The 26603-nt window shown below is 39.2% G+C and overlaps 1 protein-coding gene across 3 annotated transcripts in view; it reads left to right on the top strand.

Annotated features, from left to right (window-relative positions):
- ADNP (activity dependent neuroprotector homeobox) overlaps positions 1-25231 on the top strand; it is a 30874-nt gene extending 5643 nt beyond the window's left edge. For all 3 annotated transcript variants that reach the window (XM_057529528.1, XM_057529527.1, XM_057529526.1), the window contains 3 exons: positions 17149-17261; positions 19044-19136; positions 21053-25231. In XM_057529528.1, coding sequence (XP_057385511.1) covers positions 17154-17261; positions 19044-19136; positions 21053-24160 — 3309 coding nt within the window. In that variant the 5' untranslated portion in view covers positions 17149-17153 and the 3' untranslated portion in view covers positions 24161-25231. The remainder of the gene's footprint in view (positions 1-17148; positions 17262-19043; positions 19137-21052) is intronic.
- Positions 25232-26603: the final 1372 nt, after the last annotated feature.

The raw sequence follows: 26603 nt of genomic DNA, 5'->3' as shown, positions 1-26603 counted from the left end.
GTTTGGAAACTTGGTGTTTGAAACTGGTAGGAACCAAAGCCCCACACTAATTAACTGAATTGGTATCTTGAATGTAGAGGCTGTTTCTTGTTTACACGTTGGCACTTTCCACCTTGATCGTTGAGACACTCTATAAGAACAGCCACCCATGTTTTGCCCAGCATGAGTGGCCACAGTTCCATGTGACTGCATTTTTGGTGGTGTTGTTTGTTTGCCTGATCTTGTCCATTAGAAAGTGAGGAGAAGGATGATGGTGCTCCCTCAGTCTCTTACTGTCTTAGTACCCCTTATACCTTTGTTTTGGTCATGACCTACCTTTGATATCTGCCAGTTTAGAGGTCGGCTTAAATGAGAATCCACATTCTGCCTCACTGGAAAGAGAAGGCTCTCTACAGATTAACAGGCCTCTCAGATTGGGATATATATATATATCAACTTGATTATATGGGGATATGCGTGTATATATAGGAAGTCACAGATAAAATGTGAGCCAACTATGTAAAGTGAGTTTTGATTTAGGGGTGCACATTTTTGTTCTAATATGTGTAAAATGCAAATTTTTTTTCACTGTTTCCGTGCTTGGTTCTCTCATCTCCATGTATGTGTTCTGTCCTTTGCCTTTAGGACTTCTTTGAGATGCACTCACAGTCCTCTTTGGTTTTATTGATCCCTAGCTTAGTTCCAAAACAGCAGCGAGAGAAATCCTGATATCTCAAGAATTTTAGCAGTGTTCCAGAAATAAAGGTTTGGAAATTAAGAGAAGAGTATAAAAGACTTTGAATAGAATTACCAAGGGAAGGCTGCCCTGAACATATGCCGCAGTTTAAGATTGAGTTATCATTCAAAAACATGCACATGATCTGTAGGAGACTCCTGCATTGACCATCTCTTAGAATTAAAAATAAATCCCTCCACATCCTAATTCCTTTTCCAGTAAGGGTATAGATTTGTAATTGAGTCACTTAGCTTTGGGTTGTTTGTGTTTGTCACTTCTCATATGACTTGGTTGATGTCTTTAATAAGGATGAACTATAAGTGTAAAGGCCCCCTTGCTGGCCTTTATGGTATTATAAAATAATATTAATAATACTGGTGTCGTATACACTGATGTGTATAAAACTGATGCTTATAAGAACCTGCAGTATAAAAAAACAAACAAAACAACTAATACTAAACTTTCATTGGGTTATTTGTATGGAAATATGTTAATATAAATGTTTCGGACATTACATGAAATTTCTAAAAAAAAAATAATAATAATACTGGTGTCATTTTCTAAGCACTTCATAAACCATTCTCAGTTCTCTCAGGACTGATTTCACAAGTAGGGAAATCAAGGCACTACCGCATGCATTGATGAAGTGAGCCATGGAATATGTCTGGGCTGGTTCCCAGGTCTGTGTTTGGAACACAGGCTTTTATAGTGCCCCTGTGAGCTGTTTGGCTAATGAAGGCCCAAATGAGTGCTTCATAACTTCTTAGTGATGTTTTGTGCTTGGATGTCAGCTAACAGCCAAGGATCCCAAGTGGGCTCCGCAGTTAAAGCAGCTAGCTTCACTAGCTTCTTCACCGGTGAATTGTGCTGGTGGTAGTTAGTTGAAGTAGCAACTGTATAAGGTTTGAAGTTGCCTGTGTAAGAATCTAAAAAGAAAGTTTGTTTATGTCCATTGCTTTTCCCAGTGTTTTGGTTTAGAGCAGTCTTGTTCCTTCTCTCCTCTGAGCAGTTATTTTTGCTTAGACAGATAATTGCTGGCTTTTGCCCTCTGCCTTTTCTTTTTCTGAACCCTCTATGCCCCATTTAAGAGCTTGTGGAAACCTGTGCTTCTCTTGAAAATCTGTAAGGCTTTCCTTTTCTGGTGGGAGCTGGCAACAATTGAGGACCTATATGAGTGGTCTCTTGAAACCTGATATATCTGAAGAAACTTCTATCTAGTGGAAATGTGGTGGAATTTGTTAACTGTACGTTTAAGTCAACAATTAGAATTCTTGCTCTTGTGAAAGAGATGAACTGAGACTGGGTGTGTCCTAATGCAGGGAGTGCTTAGAATCCTGGTTTGAGATCAGAAAAATATAAATAAAACTTCTGCGGAAAGTGTAGGGATTGAGCCATCAAGTGGCAAAACCTGCTCTAAGAATAATGCTTTTGCTTAAGCCTTGACTCTAGGAGATAGCTTAGAAAAACGTGAGAAGGTGATTCAAATAAATTACATATTTTGTTGTTCAAGAATGGTGAGAGAAATATATTTCCCATTACTATGGGAAAATTATTTAGAGTAGTTTTGAGACAGCATGGAAAACTTTTTAAGGGATTGAAAATAACCTACTTTTTGTTTTAGGCCATTTAGATGAAGACCAGTAGCATGTTTCTGGAATGATTATAAATGGACATATCTGGATGTTCTCTTAGGCCTGCTCGTTAATTGATTTCCCTTTTTCACACTTCTCTTAAGCCAGGTTGTTCACCTGTATTGACAGCAAGCAGCGCTAAGCCTATGGAGTTCTTACGTAGGCAGCATGGTGTTGGAATCACTCCCACAGTATGTCTTGCTGGAATGCCTATTTAAAATGGAGTAAATTGGGAAATGCGTCGCATCTCAGTCTCCCTGAAGCTAGATTGGGATGTTAGAGATGTTCTCAATCCTTTTTGTCTTTTTTTTAAGTAGTGAGGCATCTTTCCCCCTTTCAAATAAAATTTTATGTGAACTCCAGTATATAAAACTGATTAAAGGGTCAGCTTTCACGTTGTCCCTCAAATGTCAACTTCCCCTCCATCTGTATATATCTCTTACAGTCTCTCAGCACACTCTGAGAAGTACACCCTGAAAACCATTGGTTCCATTAGTGTTCCAGAAGTTCTGGTGGTCACAGCTAGGGTTCTTGTCTGAAACCTAAATACTCAAAAGCAACAGGATAAGCAGCAACCATAATAACAGTTCCTAGTTGTAGGCACTAATTTTTCAGTCTGAAAGCCTTAAAAGAGGAGTAACCCAAATTTTATATTATATAAATATATATATATATTTAATAAGCAAACTCTAGGTCACACCTTTATATTTCTAAGTCACCTAGGTTTATTTTGGGTACTTGCGAATGTTCTGTTGCATAACCATTATAAGTGCCACAGAGCTTGTAAAGTTAATATGCTAACTCTAACATGAATGGCTCACACAAATATATAAAAAACACTCTTACGTGTAAGTATAAATGCACATTATAATGTGTACAGGAACAGATGTGTGGCAACCACATCTGATTCTCAGGAATAATGATAGTCTGTGCTTTTTAAAAGATTATATCCTGGTATGAACTCATAATTTTCAGAGTGATTGTTCCAGTATCTGACCTGGTTTAAGGTAATAATAGTAATAACTGCTTTAAGTATTGGCATCATCTTATTTAATCCTTTTGACATTTGAACAGTAGAATGGTGTTATACTGGTTATACCATAGGAAACAGACCCCCAGAAGTAAAGTAAGATTTTTAGAGTCACAAAGCTAGTAAGTGGCAGAGCAAGGATTTAAACACAGATCTGTCCAGCTCTAGAGCTGTATTCTTTCTTACTACATTGTACCATCTTTCTTTTCCAGCAGGGGAAAGCTTTACTGTACTATGTCACCCTACTTATTATAGAAGTTTAAAGTTACGAGGGAAAAAATTTTTACACGTGGCTGAGAGGTAACCTAAATATTTGTTCATGAAACCAGTGTAGTCCTACTGGAAAACACAAATTTTGATGTTGGCTATAGGCTTTATACTTGAACTTTTTCTCCCCATCCTTGTGCTATCATTTCAGTATGTTGTTATCTTATACCTAAAGTTCTGGCTATTTTGCAGATGTTTCAGATTGAGTAGGTAGGTCTGGAATGGGTGTAACCTCCCTCAGGTGATTCTGACAATGGCTAGGTCTGGTATCCACTCTTCTACTTAATCTACTTACTCCAGACCTTTTTTAATGGGACCTGCCAAACACAACCAGATTAATTCTCTCAAAGTGCCATTAAAATTGTATCACTTCTCTACTCCAGTACCTGCAGCATCTCCTCAGTGCCTGCTAGACATGGCAGCAGGCTCTAGCTTCACACTCAAGGCCTCCATTCTATCCCCATCCTGCCTTTCCAACCTTGTCATTCATTACTACTCAGAAGCTTGACATAGCAGCCATTCTGACTCTCTGCAGTAGTTCCTAAAACTCCTTGCTTTTCCACCTCTGGAACTGTGCCAGTGAGACTTTTTTTTGCAGTGAGTGCAGATTCTCCACCTAACATAGTGGCCCCAGCTCAACAGCTACTTCCGCCCTCTCCTGACTGCCCCTGCTGAGAATGAACTGTCCCTCTTACAAAGCCTCAGAGCATCTGGTTTGTGACACATCTGACATATTGCATCTTTTCCTATATATATTTATGGGGTGTCATCTCTATAAGACCTTTGTAAGCAGGGACTGTTCATTCATTCTACACTTACTGAGTGCCTGCTATGTGCCAGCCAATGAAGAACGTGTTAGAGAATATAGCAGGGGAAAAAACAGTCAGGGTCCTTGTAATGGACATTCTTTGCCTTGAGTAGTGAGTGAGATGGCATCCTTGTCCTCCTGCATATTTTACGGGTTCTATTTAGCCTGTCAGTTGAGATCAGGAAAATTAATCTGTGCTGAAAAATGATTCATAGTGATTCTAATTTAAAGACATAAATATCTCTTTACCAGCTGTATGAATTATACTTTCAGGTCATATTTTACTAAATCTCTTGAGATCACCTGTGATGAGCATTTAAAATAAATTAAAACTTTTAAGTCACAGTGTCATTGTAATTTTGGTGATTGATAATGTGGTGAACCAGGCTTTTTATTTCCCATTAGATTCTTGGTTTGATATTAATGAGCCACACCAATATGAAAGAAAATAAAACTTGCTTAAAGGGCTAAAATTAAATTTTTCATCTTTCTGTTACCTTTGAAAAGGCTTCCTGTTTTATTTTTCCTGGGACTTCTCCCCTTTTACAGTTCTATCCTGTAACTCTTTGAAAGAAACTTAAGGTGATTTGAAAATTTAATACATGGAAATTCTGTGAAAATCATTTCTGTACTGCTGCTTCATGCTCTAGAATCATTTCAATTTTGCAAAATTAAAAACTAATTGAACTTCTCATTAAAGTAACTCTAGCTGGATTAACCTGTTAGTTAAGGCAGAGTGAATTTGGGCCTTTGACATTGACAAAAGTGATACATTCCTCTGTTCCTGGCCTCTTGGAGTGGAGCAGATTTGCCAGGAAAGTGAATGCTCTACTAAGATTTTTTTTTTTTTTTTTAAGTGCTTAACAGTTTGGGGGCTGTTGATATATTACCATAGAGTCACTCGTTTAAAATTGTCCAAAATGGTCTGGAAATTTGTAAAGGCCTTCAAAATTGTTCTGTTACATCCAGGACTTGCTCTGGAGGATCTGTCCTGTCCAAAAGAATCTTAAACAGTCTTAACAGATGCTTAATATTCATAGTTTTGGCAAAGAGACCCATCAGGGATAAATGTCTCTGATTTTGAACCCAGACTGCCCTGCTGATAAAATTACAAGCAGCCTTATCTGGTTCCATATTCACTACTCTTGTCTTACGTTTTCTAGTAGCCACTTTTTTTTTTAACTTTATTTTTAATTGTGGTAAAATATACATAACATAAAGTTAATTTATCGTGTTAACCAACCACTTTTAAGTATACAGTTCTGTGACATTAAGTATATTCACATTGTTGTGCAGCAATTACCACTATCCATCTCCAGAACTTTTCTTCATCTTGCAAAACAGAAACACTATCCCCATTAAACAGTAAATCCCCATTCTCCCCTCCCCACCAGCCCTTGGCAACCACCCTTCTACTTTGTCTCTATGAATTTCACTACTCTTAGTATCTCATATGAGTGTAATCATGTAGTATTTGTCTTTTTGTGACTGGTTTATTTTGCTTAGCATAATCTCTTTGAGGTTTATCCATGTTTCCAATAGCTACTTTTTTAAAAAACAAAATTAAATTTTAATTTTTAATCCAATATATCCAAAGTATTGTCATTTCAACATGTAGTCTATTTTTGGAAGGGTATTTATGAGATATTTTGCATTTTTATCATACTAAGTCTTGGAAATCCTAAGTATATTTTATGCTTAAAAGCGTATCTCAAATGGGCAAAGATGATGTATAAATGGCCCAAAAGCACGTGAAAAGATGCTCAACATCACTAGTCATTAGGGAAATGCAAACTAAAACTACAATGAAAATATATCTCACACCCATTAAGATGCTTACTGTCAAAAAAAAAAGTGTTGGTGAGGATGTGAAGAAACTGGAACACTGTGCACTGTTGGGAGTGTAAATGGTAGAACCACAGAATTACCATGTGATCCAGCAGCAGCGTCTCAAAGAGATGCTTGTACACCCATGTTCATAGCAGTATTATTCACAATAGCTGAAGGCGGAAAAGTGTCCAACAGGTGAATGGATAAATGTGATATATACATAGCATGGAATATTATTCAGCCGTACAAGGAAGGAAAATCTGACATGATGCTACAACTGGATAAACCTTGAAGGTGTTGCTAGGTAAAATAAGTAGTCACAAAAGCACAGATATTTTGATTCCACTTAACGTGAAGTACTTAGAGTAGTCAGAATCATAGAGGCAAAACAATGGTGGTTGCCAGGTGCAGATGGGTGGGGAGAAACGGGGAGTTACTGTTTAATGGAGATAAAGTTTCAGTTTTGCAAGGTGAAAAGAGTTGTGGAGATGGATGGCGGTGATGGTAGCACAATAAAAGTTTAAAGCACCTCAATTCAGTTCAGACTAGCCACATTTTAAGGGCCTAATAGCCATTTGTGGCTAGTATCTGCCGTATTGGAAAGCGTAGTTCTTAAAATAAAAATGAATTTATAAAATTTTCAAGCAACATTGGTTTTCTTGCTGCTTGAGTAAATACTGAAAAACATCTATTCCTTTTGTTGTTTGTTTAAGAAAATTATGCATGCATAAAATCTGGAAGGATAAGTATACCCCAGTATTTACTATTGTCTTTGGGTAAAATTATTTGTGTTCTTCGCCTTATCTACATTTTGTAATCTTATACTAGGCCTAATTGCTTTTTTTTTTTTTAACAGCTTAAGATATCTTTTGTATACCATACAATTCACCCATTTAAAGTGTATAATTCAATGTTTTCTAGTATATTCAGAGTTGTGCACCTATCACCACAATTAATTTTAGAATATTTTCTTCACAAAGAACCCAGTACCCCTTGGCAATCACCCTCTATTCCCCCCGCCTATCTCCTCCAGCCCTAGGCAACTTTAATCTCCTTTCTGTCTCTGAGATTTGCCTATTCTAGATATTTCATATAAACGGAATCATACAATAAGTGGCCTTTTGTGACTGACTTTTTTCACTTGGCATAATATTTTCAGGGTTCATCATGTTGGAGCATATATCAGTATTTCACTCCTTTTTATGGCTGAATCATATCCCATTGTATCAATACCATGTTTTACTTAACCATTTATCAGTTGATGGAGATTTGGGTTGATTTTCCTTCTTGGATATTATGAAGACTGCTGAGAACATAAGTGTATAAGTTTTTGTGTGGGCATATGTTTTCATTTCTCAATTGCTTTTGTAACAAGAATGAACGGAATTTGGCAGGGGAAAGGAGACTAAGAGGTAGTTAGTTGAGAGGCGACTAGTCTCCTGCCTACCCCTGCCCTTTAGAAAAAGAAAAGATGAAAGCCTCTGCTTTTCCCAAGCAATTTTCAGAAGACCATGCTTTGAGTATTGATAATGGATAACTGGTCCATTATCAATAGGAGAGACGTAGGATATATCTGTTTTTTGAAAAGGTATTGTTTTATTGAAGGATTCTAAAATTGTGGTTTTCATTTTGCAAGATATTACCATTACAGGGACTTCCCTGGTGGTCCAGTGGTTAAGACTCCTCGCTTCCACTACGGGGGTATGGGTTTGATCCCTGGTCAGGGAACTAAGATCCCACATGCCGCACGGTGTAGCCAAAACATTAAAAAAAAAATTTTTTTTTTTTGATTAAAAAAAAAAGATATTACCATTACAGTTTGAATAGAAAGATATCCGTCAGATGTGACCATCTAGTGACTGTTGGCATCCACGGTGATGTTAAAAGCGCTTTAGGGCAAGTGGTCTCAGAGCTGAGGTTATGTTTCACTTCTTTGGATGCGATGGGACCATCTGACCTGAGATATGTGTGTGTATTCTTAATCTCCATATCTCCACTTGATCTGGTTTGGCTGAATTTTTTTTTTTTTTTTTTTTTTTTTAAGGATTTTCTTATTTATTTATTTATTTATTTTTGGCTGTGTTGGGTCTTCGGTTCGCGCGAGGGCTTTCTCCAGTTGCGGCAAGCGGGGGCCACTCTTCATCGCGGTGCGGGGACCGCTCTTCATCGCGGTGCGCGGGCCTCTCTCTATCGCGGCCCCTCCCGTCGCGGGGCACAGGCTCCAGACGCGCAGGCTCAGCAATTGTGGCTCACGGGCCCAGCTGCTCCGTGGCATGTGGGATCTTCCCAGACCAGGGCTCGAACCCGTGTCCCCTGCATTAGCAGGCAGACTCTCAACCACTGCGCCACCAGGGAAGCCCTGGCTGAATTATTTATGGTTATTTCAACCTTGGGTATTAAAGTTCTGGCACTTTCAGATGTGTGTATATAACATGCTGTTGTTTACTTTTAATTAATGTCAGAGATCAGAGCTTCATGTGCATGGGTAATGGGAAGAACACCGCATTCTAGGTCTGGGGATGACCTTGAGGCCCAGCTCTGTCACTGACACGCTCATCACCCTTAAGCCAGTTGCTTCACCTCAGTTGCTAATCTGTAAAATGAGAAGAGTTTAGATCAGGCAAAACCCCAGGTTCTTTTCAGTGATTCAAAGTGCTGCTTTTTCATAACTGATTTTAGTTGGAATATGAATCTCAATCTCTTGGCTTTCCTAAGGCGTGTACTTTGTTCTTTTTCACTTTGGAATTAGAATGTTCATGCCCCTTCGATTGAGAAGATGCTTAAAGATTGTTGATAGTTATTTCTCTCCTAACCAGACATGGATTCAGAATAGCATATCTTTTTCTCATCAGCTAAACCAGCTAATGCTGAAAAAGGCGGCACATATGCAAAAAAAAAAAAAGGATTGATTGTAGTTATACGTGTAAAGTGGCTGCCACCAACACAAATGCACCTTTTAGGAGCATTAATTTAAAAATAATATCCAGAATTAGAGAAGTGTTGTCCCACTTGACCTGATTATGTCACATCTGGAATAACAGTTTATTCAGGGCACCAAAGAGATTGACCAACTGGAGCCTGTTCATTGGAGATTGGCGTAGGCGATAACAGAAGGAAGAAAAGAACTGAGCATGGTTAACTTGGAGAAGGGGAAGTCTTGAGAGGGAAGGAGGAAGTGTCTTAAAAACTTGCAAGGCTGTTAGGTGGCTTTGTAATTAGACGTCTGTAGCTGAACTGAGAGTTGTGGGCAGGTTACAGAGCATTGTAAAGAGTAAACTTGTGAACAGAGCCGTCCAGTGTGGGACAAGCTGCCTGGTGGGGTTTGTGCTTCCCTCACACAAAGTAATCAGGCAGAGAGTCTCTTAGAGCAGGGTTGTTTGTGGAAAGGATTCACACATTGTTTATAGAAAGTGGCCAAAAGTATTACTGTGATAAAACATTTTTGTACAGGATGCTGTATTTAGATAAATACACTCATTTTGCCTTGCATAAATATAGTCTGCCTACCAAAGAAATAGTTATGAAAACTTAATTATAAGGAATTTAATAATTGATTTGGTTAAACACTTGAAGAAAACCTTTTTTTTCTGAAGTGGAGACAGTTTTATATTTGACACTCTACTCAGTTAATTGGGTTTCTTTTATTACCAAACTGAAAGAATAGTAAAAAATTAATGCAGTTAGTAGTTAAGAACAGAAGAAAAATTAGTTATATTTCCTGCCTGCTTCTTGTCTTTATTAACAGTGTTCTAATATGATTATCCTAAGCAACATAATTGATGTTCATTATTTAAATTTAGCTTTTGGTGTAAGTGTGTCTTCATTGGCAAAGTAGTTTCTCTTTCTAATCCTTCTGGGCTTTCCAGATACTCCCTTTTTTAGTCTCAACACTGCTGAACATTTTCTGGTGAGATGGAAGAGAGGGAAGACTAAAACTTTGCTTTTTTACCTTTGTCATGCTGCACAGTTTTATCTGCTAATCCAGAAGAGCATTCTGCCCCTGGTTAGTCAGACAATTACTTGTTTCGTGGTATTTGGGATTGAGGAAGAGAGGAAAAGGAGGAGACCGAGCTGCCTTTATGTGAAGAGCCTGTGGCATCCAGAAGGTCTTTTGCCAAAAGCCTTATAGGAAATTGAAAGATAAGCTGCTTCTGTTCAGAACTGTGTTTTAGAAAAAGATTGAGTAGGGTGATTGCTTCCAGACTGAATGTAGGCTCTAGGGTCTTGATGTGTTCACTCATCGGAGGGTTGTTCTAGAAAGACTTTACAAGGTTCATTTTTTTTCAAATACAAATACTACATAAAGCTTTTTACATCTGGTTTAATTTAAATGTAGGTCTAGTGACATCCTGAAAAGCAAATAAGGTGTCTGTGTTCACCACTTTGGATCCCAGAATAGTCAGGAAAGATAAACACTTGCTGGTTATAAAAAGAAAGTGTTTTACAGTGACCACACTTTTTTTTACTCAGTGAGTGATATTGACAGGTATTAAATATGTTGTTGAGGGGGTGGCAGGAGGAGAAAACAGCAGAAATATGGGAATGATTTTTTTCTTTCTGCCTAAATAGTTTTTAACTTAATGGGTTCAAAATCCACAGAGATATCACAGATTTTTTTAAGTGCCATCATGGGTAGCAGTGAAGTAACTGATGCTTTGATTCTCTTCGTGTAAATCTTCTTAAAATGCCTGCGTCTCTTAGAAAATAGCATAACTTAATATTTTTAGTTAGATCAGTGGTTTAAAGAAACTTCAAATATCTGACTCTTAACCCCCAGGGTGGATTATATAAATACTTGCACCAGCATTAAGTGGAGTATTGTTTTAAGTATTTAGGATCTGAATTTCTTACATATTAATTTGGGTTGATGATGTACCAAAAATGAAATTGTTTATACTGTAGTAGTTTGAATGTCTTCCTAATTTTTTATTAACTTAGAAAATATTGCTGCCTTTTTCCTTCACTAGTAATGGCATCATTTCCAGCCTTTGATTCTCCCCCACCCCCTACCAAAAAGGTATTTCCAGAGAGGCTGTATCTTTCTTCACAGCTTTAATGTAGAAATGTTTAAAAAACAACAGAGTATATACTATATTCTAATCCTTAGGCTTACTGTGGGCTTCCTATAACCATATTCTGATCAAACTGTAATTTAGGGGAGATTTTCAGTGAACTATTGGAATTCTGCTGTAGCCATCAAACATCATGCTTTGGTTGACTGTCCACTAGGTCCAGATTCTACATTTCAGTAGTCTGCCACCTTGGCATAAATTTGCATTATGAGCTTAGTTTAGACAAGTAACTATTTCAAGGAGCTACTTGGAAATGGAGAACTTTTCCTTCTTCCTCTTTCCATCAACCTGAGCCCCTCCCTCCACTTTTTATCTTTTTTATATTTCAACTAAGATTTCTTTAAAAACAAGGATTTCACCCCTTTAAGGTCAGGTGGGGTGGTAGAAACCACTGGTTTAGTCTAAGTAACTTGTGTTTAGGTTTTAGCAGGAAGAAGTATCTATCCTGGTCTAGCTCTCAGTACAGTGTTAGAAATGTTTTTTCTATGAAAATTCTAGATTTGCATTCACAGTATAACTGATGCAGTAGTTGTCATTCTGGTATATGTTCAAATTTCAGTTCCCAAATATTAGAAAGTAGCAGGGTTATGCCTGCAGGTGATGGAAACTAGGACACACTACCGTATTTACTGGCATATTTACTGGCATGTTAAATTAGCACCATATGTTCTTATTAGGAACTTGAAACATACAAGAATGCACGTAAAAATATGAAGAATTTGTATACTGGAAAATGCCATGCTAGATCCATACTTGGAGTCGTTTAAAATATAATCTGTAGAAGTTTGATTTGGAGGCTTTTTTTTTTCTCCTGGCTTGATTATCTGTGCCTAGTCAAAGGTTTAAGATTGGGTTTTACGGGAGTTCTTTTTGTTGTTTTGTTTTTACTTTCTGTGATGGCACAGTTATAAATACTTTTCTTCTACCCCTAAAAACAGGGACTAAATGATGCCATCCTTGATATGGTGGCTTTGCAGAGGGACTGCGATACACAGACAAGCCCCATTGACTATTGGTACATTAGGTCCTGCAAATCTTGCCTTAAGCCTGCTAAACTAGTCCTGTCATCTGTTGGGTTCCCCTCCATCTTCCTGACCCAGATGAGCCTGAGTACAGCCCCTGACTAGATCCAAGCCTTTTGGCAGAGCTCTGGTTTCATAAATGATTATAATTACGTTTCTCAGTTAATGACCTCTTTGCCTAAATGAAGTTCACAGTCATTGATGTTGTATCATCATCGTTGTACAGTCCTCCTATACAGATTCGGCCTCTAGTTATTTCCTCGTGAGACAGGTTCTCTCTGCCTTTATTTACCCTCTTTGTACTTGGTGTAAACGAGTACTTTTGCTTTTTGTATTTGGTGAGAAAAGAGGTACATGTATTTGATCAGTCTTACGTATTCTACTTTATATGGTTTTAAGTCATCATGGCTACAGATCTCAGATTTTCATTTCAGCCGTCTGACTCTTGCTTTCTGAGGAAGGAATTGCTTTCTGAGTGGGAATTTGGCCAGGATTATTGGTAAAACTTTAATGTTTTGGCCCTAATTAGTAGGTGCGGGTATAATTTGAAGATTGATAAGGAGTGTGGCTGAATTATTCAACAGTGAATTTAAATCATTCTCAAAAAACAATAATTTAAGTCTAGTTCATCAGGTAGCATATGCTTAACCAAAAGTTACTTAACTTCAGTTAATAAAACACTTGCAGACGTTAACTCCATTATTAATGGGTTTGAGCTTTCCCAAAATCTTTCAGAATTTACAAAAATGTTTTACTCTTTCCATACAGTGTTCTTGATTAATGAAACAATGGTCCAACGCCTCTTTCAGAATAACTGTATCTCCCTGACAAATTCCTATTCTTCCTACTAGTCCCAATTCACAAGAATAATTGTTTTGCATAAAATTCCCCATCTTCCCTTACTTTTTCACTTCACTTCCTCTTCTCTGTCCCACTACACAGTGGGTCTACCAGAACTTTTGGTTGCAAGTAACATGAACCAAAACTTAAGCAAAAGTGATCATGTGTTTGTTCTTGTTTATGAAAAGTTTGGGGGAGGGATGGTTCAAGGGCGCTGTCTTTCAGGCACAGCTAGATTGAGGACCTTAAGCAGTATCAACAGGAGTGTTTCCCTTTCTGTGCTTTTCGCATCATCACTGTCCGTCCTGTTTGGGGCACATGTCCAGGTCTGTATTAACCAGTGTCTGCAGAGATAGAACACTAATTGGTTAACCTGTGTCATACGCGCGGTGGAGGAAGGGCCTCTTAACTGACAGCACCTCCACTGCGGCAGGAGTGGCTCCAAGAGGAAGTTGGGCAGGGAGAAGCAAGCATCTTTACTCCAGTGACCCAGTGCCTGCTGTATACCCCAGAAGCGATGGACTGTTGAAGGGGAAGAGCTGTGTCCTGTTCAACTTTCTGTTTCTAGCACATTAATGGGCAGGGTGCTCCAAAAATGATTGATGAACAGTGGTTTCGTTCTATTAAATTGGATGTTTTTCCCTTTTTTATGCCATGAGCTGAGAAGTTTATGGTTTGGCTGAAGGGAGCTCTCCTTGGTGTTGGGAAAATGGTGCTGACCTGGTCAAAATGGCCATCCTGATAGCCAAGGAGGCTTAAGAGAAAGGTTTAGCCACTGGGGACAAATGTGGAAAGTAATCCCATCCTTCTGCATTCCTTTCAATGCCCATCTCTAGACAATTTTTGACATTATTGTAAGACATCTTCCTCCCTAAGAGTAGTGATTGTAAGAATTTGTTTTCATCTCTTCCTATTCAAAAGTGAGGAACACCCCTTAATCTCAGGCAGTCAACTTCCTATTTACTCTGTCCTTACCCCTCAGTTAAGAACAGAGTAAATAGGAAGGTGTGGGCCCCAAGAATCAGATAGGTAACATCAGTGAACCCTGAAGGCAGCTGTTGATTTGAAGTTGTTAACAGCAGGTGGTGGGCTGAAAAAAAAAAACAACGACATAGGGCCCTTGAGTTCTTTTTCTTATCACCCATAATGTCTAACATTAACTGATAAGAGTTTGTTGGAGACTTTCTTACAAGGAACGTTTGGCTTGTTACAGGCATAGAAAAGCTTAAGTATACACAGGAAATGGAGGATGGGAGTAGGAGGGAGCCTTCTTTGCTTATTATATTCCTATACTACATACCTGCTTTATATACTGAGAGAAGTGTTTTATTTAACAAGCGAAAAACCAGAAGAATCTCTTAAGTGCTTTTGAGGATGCTAACGCATATGAATGTGTTATTCTAGCTCCAGGTGGACAAAATCTTGGAAATGGCTTCGGTGGAGGGTGCCTCCATCTGGGGAAAGGGGCAGATGATAGAATTCGCAAGGTCATTAGAAATGTCAGAAACCTGCTTATGAAGACAGTTATAACCTGAACTCGGAATATTCTACATTTTTCAATGTAAACTTTTTCTCTTTTTTTTTGGCCGCACTGCACGGCATGCGGGATCTTAGTTCCCCAACCAGGGATCGAACCCGCACCCCCTGCAGGAGAAGCGTGGATTCTTAACTACTGGACTGCCAGGGAAGTCCCGATGTAAACTTTAACTTGGATTCCTCCTAGCTAATCATAGAACAAATAACTTTTTTGTAGCATTTTCCAATAAGCAATGTCACTATTTTATTTATAAGCCTGTTTAATTCAACTCAAATAAGTAAACTCAAGATTTATTCTGTTGCTGAAATATCACCTTCTATAAATAAGTTTTTTGTAACTAAGCTCCCTTAGAGCATATTCTTACTTTTTCAGAACCGTAGGTGGATAAATTGGGTACAACGAAGCAGCGAGGTGCTTCACTTGGAGGTCTTGAAACAACTTTGTTAGCTGTGGGTGGGCACTTAGAACACCTGGTATTTTCCATAGGAAACTGGGTTTTCCTTTGTCCTGAGCTGCAGTTTGGCTCCCTAGGATGTTTTCTGTATAGAAGGGGGGGCGGCATTTCCAAATCTGTGTGTGTGTTTTGCTGTGCTCATCCAGGAGGCAGGGAAAGCCAGAACGGGCTGCCTCTGGGGCATGTCTGTGCTCTGAAGTGAAACAGGATTCACACGGGATGTTCCAGAAGAACTGGATTTTGGCCCATGGAGAGTTGATAAAATGAATGGAGAAACAAAATGTCTCTTTTCAGAATTGGGTGTTTATGGACATTCATTTTGATGCCTGGTCTCTTCAGAATTAGCCTATAATACTTCCTGTATTTCTGGAACACTTTTCTTATATTTCTGAAACATTTGTCTATCAGGTGGTTCTCTCTAAATGACCTAGTTTGTGCGAACCTAGTTTTTTCTTTTTAATCAGTTTATTAACTGATTTTTTTAAAAACCATCAAAAAGATGGTTCAGAACAATTTAGCAATAAAATTTCCACAAGGAATAATGGATTTGGCCTTGAATGCACACTAATTTGTATCAGAAGTGACTTCTAAGTCTGTTAGCTAAACGATATGCAGATTATTAGATGGCAGAGAGTACAGAGGACACCATAGTCATGCTTCATAGCTAGGAGTTCCATCCTGAGGATGTGTTTTGCAGTGAACTGCATTCATCTTTTGGCCTCAGGTATACTAAGTTCTGGTAACATATCCAGATTTAGAATTTCTAGAAGTTGCTGGGATTTTTTGGTAGGCTTCATTTTTTTTTCCAGTTTTCGTAGTTAATATTGATGTTTGGATTTGAATAATAAGTGAGGTAACATGATATCTTATTACATGTGGATTAGTTGACTTTATGATTGTGGTTTACAGATGGTAGTGGTATTATTCAGTGACAGCCTTGATTAATTAGAAACCCAGATTTGCATGTATTGAATACTAAATTTTAAATCCAGATGCATTGGCTTTTGTTTCTGCCTGTTTTTGATTTTTAGAACTACTTTACATCCTGCAAAATTTATTTGGATTATTAAGTCGATGATTAGTTTTTACACTATTTTGTAGGAAACATTTATGGTCACATTGGAAGCCATACAAATTCTCAGCTGCCCAAGTTTTATTAATTTTATTTTCTTAACCTTTGTTTTTAAGGAACTTGGGAAAGTGGATCTAAATTTCTACTTTAATGTATTGGGTCATTTAAATAATTTTTCAGTTCCCTCATACACGCATAAGCTTTTCATTTTTCAAAAGGGACTCCCTAAAGTCTGTAACAGTTATTATTTGCTCTGATGCTGAGTGCCCGGCTTTCCCCGTCTCAGCATTCATTCCGTGGCATTAGTGAGTGCCTTTGTCCAGGTGTGGTGCTGGCTGGGGGGCAAGTTACACAGCCATTCTTGTCTTTCGTTTGGGTGGTGTGCAGAAACTTACCGATACCACAGCAATACGCAGGGTAGCTCCCAGACAACAAAAACTTATTTCCCCTGGCACTCAAAATTATGTGGTAATAATGCTGAAATGGTGAACATTTTTCTGTTTTCAGAGGTTCAACATCACAAGGAGAAAAGCACTCACACTTGATTTTAAAGTAATCGGTTGGTATATAAACCTCATTCTCAACTTTAAATAAGCTCATCACCAAACTAGTTTTTTAAAAGTCTAATCAGAATTGTGCCACATTAGATTCATGTTACCTGTGATATAAAATGTCCTGTTAAAAATAGAAAAGATCAGAGAGTACTTATTTTGCCTGCCTGCTTTAAGTATTCAGAACATACTGGATAAGGATATCTACTCACCTTTTTTGTCAGACTGGGCCAGGGTTTGTGATCCTACCATCAGTGGAATTAGTAAATATCACAAGTTGTACATGTTTTGACTTGACTTAAATTTTTTTTTCCAATAGAAACTATGTTCCAACTTCCTGTCAACAATCTTGGCAGTTTAAGAAAAGCCCGGAAAACTGTGAAAAAAATACTTAGTGACATTGGGTTGGAATACTGTAAAGAACACATAGAAGTAAGTAGCATGTGATTTTTTAATTTTAACATGACTCAGCTTCTGATCCATTACTTTGTGTCAGTGGCCAGGATCGTTAATTCTTAGGGGTGATGCTGTATTTTAACTGCAGCGTTAGCTTTGCCTGAGCTTTCTCAAATAGCCTAACTTGTTCCCTTCTCCCTAAAATGGGCTTTTTCATCTTTGCATCCTGGAGCAAAAGCAGTTACCACTGAGGACGTACCACGTCAGTCATTTTTTACTAGGTGCTTTAAAATGGTCTCTAAATTCAAATCCTTAAAACAACCCCTGGGGGATATAGGAATTCTTATCTCCAATTTACAGATGAAGAACCAGTAAAGAAATAGGTCCACCTCACAGCTGAGCATGTGGCAGGGTCTGTCTGTGAGACTCCAGAGCCTGTTCTCATTCTGATATGCCTGAATGTTCTGATTGACCTTCTGGTTTTTGAGGCGTGGTGGTTTGGGTGCTTGTTGTCTCTTTCCTTGGGATTTGAGCATTTGTTGGCCCTTTTGACCCATCGTAGACTATTATCTTCCCCTAGGTAACAGTTTGGACTTCACAAACTGTTTTTCTAGCCTTTTTATTCTATGAGCTTTATTAACATCCCTGTGGGATAGCCAGTGCAGTGGTCTCCTCTTCTAGATCTCATTCCTCCAGGTCTTGTGGTTAGTTGATCAACAACCTCTGATTGGAAAGAAACGTTTAAAGCTGTTTTCCCCACTAGCCTTTTAAGTTCCAGCTGGCCAGGGACTGTAACTACCTTGTCCATCTTTGTATCCTCAGCACTTAGCACAGTGCTGGGCATGTAACAGGCACTCAGTAAATGTTCGGATGGAATTGAAAGTAAAAAAGCAATTTCCTTCATGCAACAGGTTTTCTTTTCCTGGTTCCTGTTAATCCTGCTTTAGGGGTATATCATGAAGACTGAAGCTTCTCAAAATTGGGTTTCTCTAGTTATGTCGTCCCTGGTGTGGCAGTTCAATCCCTCAAGTTCAGGTAGATCTGCCTGATGAAACAGTCCATTTACTTCCCACGCAGTGGGGTAATCTTCACAAGAATAAATAATGCAAATGTTAAAGGTACCTTTTCTATCCTGCATTTGATTTGTTCCTCCCATTATTGCACCCACTACGTACTCTGGAATATATGTGTACTTGATTTTCCACACTGAACTGTGACCCTTTTAGGAACAAGACGAATTTTACCATAAAACTTTTTATGTTCCTGTCTCAGGATGGAGGGGATCAAATTTTTACACAAGAATGTAAATTTAACATAATACTACTTGCTTTCTTTGAGTAGCTTTCCTCCTTTTGGGGTTGAGAAATCCTGAGTTTTCGTTCCAGTCCAATCCCACCCCACCCCCACCTCCCACAAAAGATTTTTCTTGCACAGAACCAGACTATCTCATCTGTAGTACTTACTATAAGTGAACGTTGCTCTCTTACACTCCATTCTAATATTACAACTGATGAGTTATAGTACTCTTACGAAGGGTGCTTTGGTATTAATATGTGGCTGAATTGTTTACTTAGAACTTCCAGTGGTTTCTTTGGAAACATGGTGACCATTAGGGGAATGTTTAGTTGATATAAAAAGTTCAATGTTACATCCATATGCCCTTTTGTATTTCCTAAGAGCTCTATCGATCCTAGTTTAGTTCTTGGTGGTGTCAGTTTTCCTGTGCATCTCCCCAACCCTAGTTAGAGATAGGATTTATATGTAAAGTTGAGCTAGAGTTGATACAATGTTTTTGAAACTTCTTTCACTGTTTTCTAGGATTTTAAACAGTTTGAACCTAATGACTTTTATTTGAAAAACACTACATGGGAGGATGTAGGACTGTGGGACCCTTCACTTACAAAAAACCAGGTAAGTGGCACAGGAGACTTCCCCAAAAGGAAGCATCCTCCCTTTTCAGTTCTGCATCTTTCATGGTGTTGCACTGTTTGTAGGCAGCAGCCTAATGTGGGAAGTGTTGAAACTGATTGTTTCATATTTTCCTAAGAGGTAGGGAAAATTAGGAAGAACTTTTGGTCTTTTTTTTGTCATTGTACTGAAACTTCAAGTGTAAGAGGAATAGGAAAGTTTGTTACTTAAAAGTTGTGAAGCCCACTGTACACCAGCATTCCCCTCTCCTCCCCTAACCCCTGTCAAAAGTTGTTTGGTTCTTCTAATTCTAAAATGTTCCCTCCAGCATTCTGTTCATCTAGGGTATCCATCATTTTTCTGTGTTGCAATCCTTGTTTTTTTCTAGAGAAGGGAAGACAGGGCTCTTACTTCCATTTACGTTTTCTTACTCATCTGTGTTGTCACCCAACCTCTCCGGGTAGCCTAAGCCAGCACGTGGGGGATGGCACAGGTGACTCTGTAGGATGGCAGAGTGGTGCAGCTTAATTTTTACAAATTGGAATTAAAAACAGTATTAGGTAATCAAGGGCACCAGCCATGCCGGCAAATATCAATAGGTGATGATATAACAAAAATGGAGTTATAGGTGATGTTTTTTTCCACAGGGAGAAGTGATTATCAATTCAAACTGTACCACTGTTTATTTCAAGTGATTGTAGTAATTCTGGATTATTGATCCATTCATCTGTTGGAATATACTTGGCAGGGAATCAGTACTTTTAAAATCCACCTCAGAAATGTGATAATATAGTCATCTGTTTCTTTCTTAGAAATACCCCAAGAAAGGGTATTAACCAGCAGTCTTAAAATATGAAAGCTTTCCAGTGGGACACATCACTTAGTTAATTCAGTTTTACAAATACTAAAGAAGGGTTGAGCTTTAAGGAAAAACAGAGTATTTCATTTTGGTTCGAATTGGTATCTGAAACAAGGTAGGTTTCTTAGGTTTCTAGGGGAAAAAAGATCACCTCTCACCAAAGTTGTGTTTCACCTATCTTCAAAGGACCAGCTGCACAGATGTTAATGAGCATGGTTCTGTAAGTTGCTCTTTGATACCAGTATATTCTGCAATGCTTTACTTTTTTATTGGCTTTTTAACACCTTGCTTTCCTCACAGTCTGTAGGAAAGTTTTATTTAATTTCTTAATTTGAATCAAAGCAGCTGTCACTTCATTACTTCTTTTGAAGCTGCTCTTGCTTAAGAAGGAACAGCATGGCTTGTAGAAGAAAGCCGACTTTTCAAATCATTAGTTTTTTGATCTCAGTGAAACGTGAATACTATACTCTGCTTTGATCAGAGGGGGGAAATGTTTGAGATTTTTGAAGATGAGCCTTTTTTTTCTATGAAAATTTTTCCCTGATGGGGAGGATCAAAGGTGTGTCTTTATATCATATTGCCTAATTGCACTACAACACTCTGGGCCCTGAGTTTTACTATATAGTGAATCTGAAGCCTTCAGCAACTTACCAATTCACAGAGTAATTGTAGTGATTTCAGCTAGCTTATTCTTATCCTTTCTAACTAAAACGTTTCTCTTGAAGCCATTTGTCTTTGGTTTCTCTAAAACCAATGAGCGAATGTGACTCTGGTCTTTTCTAAAAACACTGAGGAAGAACTTTGAATGGAGTTTTTATTTACACTGCGATGCCAAAACAAGTGTTTAGTTTAAAACAGCTTTCTCATTTGAATATTTTATAAATTTATTTTGCATTTTGCAAAAGGAAAAAAATGATACTCAAATCTCAGTGCATTATAGAGTTTCAGTTCTAAAAATAGCATTATGTCTCTTAAAGGACTGTCTGGGGAAAAAAAGCCTAAAACCTGTTACTGCTTATCTGAAGTGGCATTCTGATTCCAGTTTTTGTCTTTTCTTTAGGACTATCGGACAAAACCTTTTTGCTGCAGTGCTTGCCCATTTTCTTCAAAATTTTTCTCTGCCTACAAAAGTCATTTCCGGAATGTCCATAGTGAAGACTTTGAAAATAGGATTCTCCTTAATTGCCCCTACTGTACCTTCAATGCAGACAAAAAGACTTTGGAAACACACATTAAAATATTTCATGCTCCAAACGCCAGCGCACCAAGTAGCAGCCTCAGCACTTTCAAAGATAAAAGCAAAAGCGATGGCCTTAAACCTAAGCAGGCTGACAGTGTAGAGCAAGCTGTTTATTACTGTAAGAAGTGCACTTACCGAGATCCTCTTTATGAAATAGTTAGGAAGCACATTTACAGGGAACATTTTCAGCATGTGGCAGCACCTTACATAGCAAAGGCAGGAGAAAAATCACTCAATGGTGCAGTCCCCTTAGGCACAAATGCCCGGGAAGAAAGTAGTATTCACTGCAAGCGATGCCTTTTCATGCCAAAGTCCTACGAAGCTTTGGTACAGCATGTCATTGAAGACCATGAACGCATAGGCTATCAGGTCACTGCCATGATTGGGCACACAAATGTGGTGGTTCCCCGATCCAAACCCTTGATGTTGATTGCTCCCAAACCTCAAGACAAGAAGGGCATGGGACTCCAATCAAGAATTGGTTCCCTCGCTTCTGGAAACGTCCGGTCTTTACCATCACAGCAGATGGTGAATCGACTCTCAATACCAAAGCCTAACTTAAATTCTACAGGAGTCAACATGATGTCTAATGTTCACCTACAGCAGAACAACTATGGAGTCAAATCTGTAGGCCAGGGCTATGGCGTTGGTCAGTCAATGAGACTGGGTCTAGGTGGCAACGCACCAGTTTCCATCCCTCAACAGTCTCAGTCTGTGAAGCAGTTACTTCCAAGTGGAAATGGAAGATCTTACGGACTTGGGTCAGAGCAGAGGACCCAGGCACCAGCAAGATACTCGCTGCAGTCTCCAAATGCTTCGTCTCTCTCATCGGGCCAGTTAAAGTCTCCTTCCCTCTCCCAGTCACAGGCATCCAGAGTATTAGGTCAGTCCAGTTCCAAACCTACTGCAGCTGCCACTGGCCCTCCCCCACCCAATACTTCCTCAACTCAGAAGTGGAAAATATGTACAATCTGTAATGAGCTTTTTCCTGAAAATGTCTATAGTGTGCACTTCGAAAAAGAACATAAAGCTGAGAAAGTCCCAGCAGTAGCCAACTACATTATGAAAATACACAATTTTACTAGCAAATGCCTCTACTGTAATCGCTATTTGCCCACAGACACTCTGCTCAACCATATGTTAATTCATGGTCTGTCTTGTCCATATTGCCGTTCAACTTTCAATGATGTGGAAAAGATGGCGGCACACATGCGGATGGTTCACATTGACGAAGAGATGGGACCTAAAACAGACTCTACTCTGAGTTTTGATTTGACATTGCAGCAGGGCAGTCACACTAACATCCATCTCCTTGTAACTACGTACAACCTGAGGGATGCCCCTGCTGAATCTGTTGCTTACCATGCCCAAAACAACCCTCCAGTCCCTCCAAAGCCACAGCCAAAAGTTCAGGAAAAGGCAGATATCCCTGTTAAAAGTTCACCTCAAGCTGCAGTGCCCTATAAAAAGGATGTCGGGAAAACCCTTTGCCCTCTTTGCTTTTCCATCCTAAAAGGACCCATATCTGATGCACTTGCACATCACTTAAGAGAGAGGCACCAAGTTATTCAGACGGTTCACCCAGTGGAGAAAAAGCTCACCTACAAATGCATCCACTGCCTTGGCGTGTATACCAGCAACATGACCGCCTCGACTATCACTCTGCATCTGGTCCACTGCAGGGGTGTCGGAAAGACCCAGAATGGCCAAGATAAGACAAATGCACCCTCTCGGCTTAACCAGTCACCAGGCCTGGCACCTGTGAAGCGCACTTACGAGCAAATGGAATTTCCCTTGCTGAAAAAGCGAAAGTTAGATGATGATAGCGATCCGCCCAGCTTCTTTGAAGAGAAGCCTGAGGAGCCTGTTGTTTTAGCCTTGGACCCCAAGGGTCATGAAGATGATTCCTATGAAGCCAGGAAAAGCTTCCTGACAAAGTACTTCAACAAGCAGCCCTATCCCACCAGGAGAGAAATTGAGAAGCTGGCGGCCAGTTTATGGTTGTGGAAGAGTGACATTGCTTCCCATTTTAGTAACAAGAGGAAGAAGTGTGTCCGAGACTGTGAAAAGTATAAGCCTGGTGTGTTACTGGGCTTCAACATGAAAGAATTAAACAAAGTTAAGCATGAGATGGATTTTGATGCTGAGTGGCTATTTGAAAATCATGATGAGAAGGATTCCAGAGTCAATGCTAGTAAAACTGCTGACAAAAAGCTCAACCTTGGGAAGGAAGATGACAGTTCCTCAGACAGTTTTGAAAATTTGGAAGAAGAATCCAATGGAAGTGATAGCCCTTTTGACCCTGTTTTTGAAGTTGAGCCTAAAATCCCTAATGATAACCCAGAGGAACACATACAGAAGGTAATTTCTGAGGATGCTTTAGAGTCTGAGAAGCTAGACCAAAAAGAGGAGGATGGTTCAAAATATGAAACTATTCATTTGACTGAGGAACCAACCAAACTAATGCATGACGCCTCTGATAGTGAGGTGGACCAAGATGATGTTGTCGAGTGGAAAGATGGTGCTTCTCCATCTGAAAGCGGCCCTGGTTCCCAACAGGTGTCAGACTTCGAGGACAACACATGTGAGATGAAAACAGGAACCTGGTCCGATGAGTCTTCCCAGAGTGAAGATGCAAGGAGCAGTAAGCCAGCTGCCAAAAAAAAGGCTACCATGCAAGGTGACAGAGAGCAGTTGAAATGGAAGAATAGTTCCTATGGAAAAGTTGAAGGGTTTTGGTCCAAGGACCAGTCACAATGGAAGAATGCAACTGAAAATGATGAGCGCTTATCCAACCCACAGATTGAGTGGCAGAATAGCACAATTGACAGTGAGGATGGGGAGCAGTTTGACAACATGACTGATGGAGTAGCTGAGCCGATGCATGGCAGCTTGACCGGAGTTAAACTGAGCAGCCAACAGGCTTAAGGGCCAGGTTCTCTGGCATTGGTGACAAATGCTGCAGCCTGGAACTCTGTTCTCCTTTCAGTATGACTGCAAAGCTGTATTCTAACTGGTACTGCCTTTTGAGTGCTGGGTCATCAGGCTGTGGGGACATGTGGCCACTCTGATCCAAGTGGTTATTTCTAAGTCTATGACACATGATTGGCTGATCGTGCTTTAGAACGTGCTGTGACAGGCACAGTAACTAAATGTGAAAAACCAGTAAGTTGGGGGCTCATGAACGCACACGAGAAAAAGCAGAGGTTTATCTGCCTTCTCAACATGTCTTTCCCTCTGTAAAATGTTTGGTTGGATGTCCTTGAGAAGCGTTCTCTTGATTCAAACGGTAGTGTAGGGCCAACGTACAAGCTACCAGTCCAATGTGTATAGTAGACTTCGGGGAAATTGATTTTTTTTCATGTATTCATTCTGAATAGTTGAAATGTATATTTGTACAGTCTTTTAGACCTATTCAAGTGATGCTTATGATATTGTTATTGTGTACCCATCATAGATTTGTTTCTTTTTTTAGTGTTGCCCTTGCTGTGTTAATAAGCGCTGTATCTAGTTGACCTAGCAAAAGCCTGAAACTACGCTAGTGTGGACTTCGGGACAGACTTAGTTTTTGCACATAACCTTGTACAATCTCGCAACAGAGGCCAGCCACATAAGATATATATCTGGACTCTCTTGTATTATAGAATTTTTCTTGTTCTGAATATCCTTGACATTACAGCTGACAAAAACAAAAACTGGTATTTCAGATGTTTTCTGAAATCTTTTAAGCTAAAATCACATGCAAGAATTGACTTTGCAGCTACTAATTTTGACACCTTTTAGATCTGTATGAAAGTGTGTTGTGTTGAAGCAGCAAACCAATGACTGCTGCCTTTTGGATATTTAGTTTTATCTTTAGTTAAACACCACCCTGGTGTAGTCATTTATACCATCTAATATATGACACACTGTTGTAGTATGTATAATTTTGTGATCTTTATTTCCCTTTGTATTCATTTTAAGCATCTAAATAAATTGCTGTATTGTGCTTAATGTAAATATTTGCTTTATTACACATTACAGTCCTGTGTGTCCATTATGTCTTGTGCCAGTCGATGCCATGGCTCTCTTTCATCAGAGATGGAGGTACAGCCACTGAGGAAACTTGTGGAAGACCAAGATTTGCTGTTGGCATAAAGAATGCTTTCTCTCAAGGCACCTGTTGCAAATTCTTTGGTTTGGTTTTTGTCTTTTTCCCTTTTTACTGGCTAAAATAAACATCCTCGAGTTTTTTCAGGTCCCCTTTTGTTGAGGAGCAGAGCCTGCTTATATATGTAAATGTCTCGATGATAAAAGGATGTAAACATAAGTTAGCATTCATTTGCAAGCAGAATCTTAATGCCCTGGTGTTCTTTTGTCTAAATGAAGTAAATGTTAGTTTTCACCTTATAATGGGAACAATTGTACTAAATAGTCAACTTCTTTCTGCTTTTGTTATAACTCTCTGGACCATCTTGCCGTTAAGAAAAAGGCTTCGGAGATGACACATTTGGAGGGCTGTCAAGATGCAAGGAGCTGGTATGGTGCGTTTACTGTGCATGGATTCCCAAGAGCGACCCCGTACTAAAGAACAGAAAGTTACAAAGAGGCAGAATTAGGCCGATGTTTTTGGCAGTTACGACAGTGATGGGATGGATGCTGCAATCCACGCAGAGGCTGGTCAGTCACCTCCCAGGGACATTGGCCTAAAGAGTTCTGAAGTGGCTAGTTTCCATGATTTCTGAGACTCTTCCCAGAGGGTTCATCTTGTTAATGCTTTTGCTACCCAGGAATAAAGGTTTTGACCAACGTTCCCGTAAGATGTAAAGTCGTGCCTCTCAAAAACAATACAGGAGAGAGCACAAAAATAGACTAGACCCTTTAGGGTGTTCGGGGCTGGCGTGGAGCTACTCTAAATCCATTATACAGCTTATAAATTCTGTGGACACCATTTAGGACAGGATGTCCCCAAGTTAAGATGCTACAGATTGAGAAGGTCTCTTTCCCTTGAGGACAGTAATACCAGCTGCATTTAAGCCATCTCACATTTGTTTTGAAATTAGTCTGCCTAATTAAAAGGTAGGAAGAATTTAGCCTGGGCTTAGGAGTCCTACATGGAGTACTAGTGAGACTTGTGCAAAATAGTGGGGCGGGGTGGGGGGACGTTCCAGGTTGGACATTTGAACAAAGACGAGTATGCCTCCTTGCTGAGGTGGTGTGAGTGGGCCTTGTTGGCATGTGGAAAAGAGTTTAGCCACCTAAGAACTGGAAATAAAGATTTCCAAGTAGAAATGTTGCAGAAGCCCTAAACGTGTCTCAATAAAAGCCATTTTTAAAAAATGCTGTTGCTACTGTTTGCTTTTGGAATAATCTGGAAATAAAAACTGGCATT

The sequence above is a fragment of the Balaenoptera acutorostrata genome, chromosome 15, assembly GCF_949987535.1.
Source record: "Balaenoptera acutorostrata chromosome 15, mBalAcu1.1, whole genome shotgun sequence".
Lineage (NCBI taxonomy): Eukaryota > Metazoa > Chordata > Mammalia > Artiodactyla > Balaenopteridae > Balaenoptera > Balaenoptera acutorostrata.
This window is presented reverse-complemented; position numbering and strand designations above follow the sequence as displayed.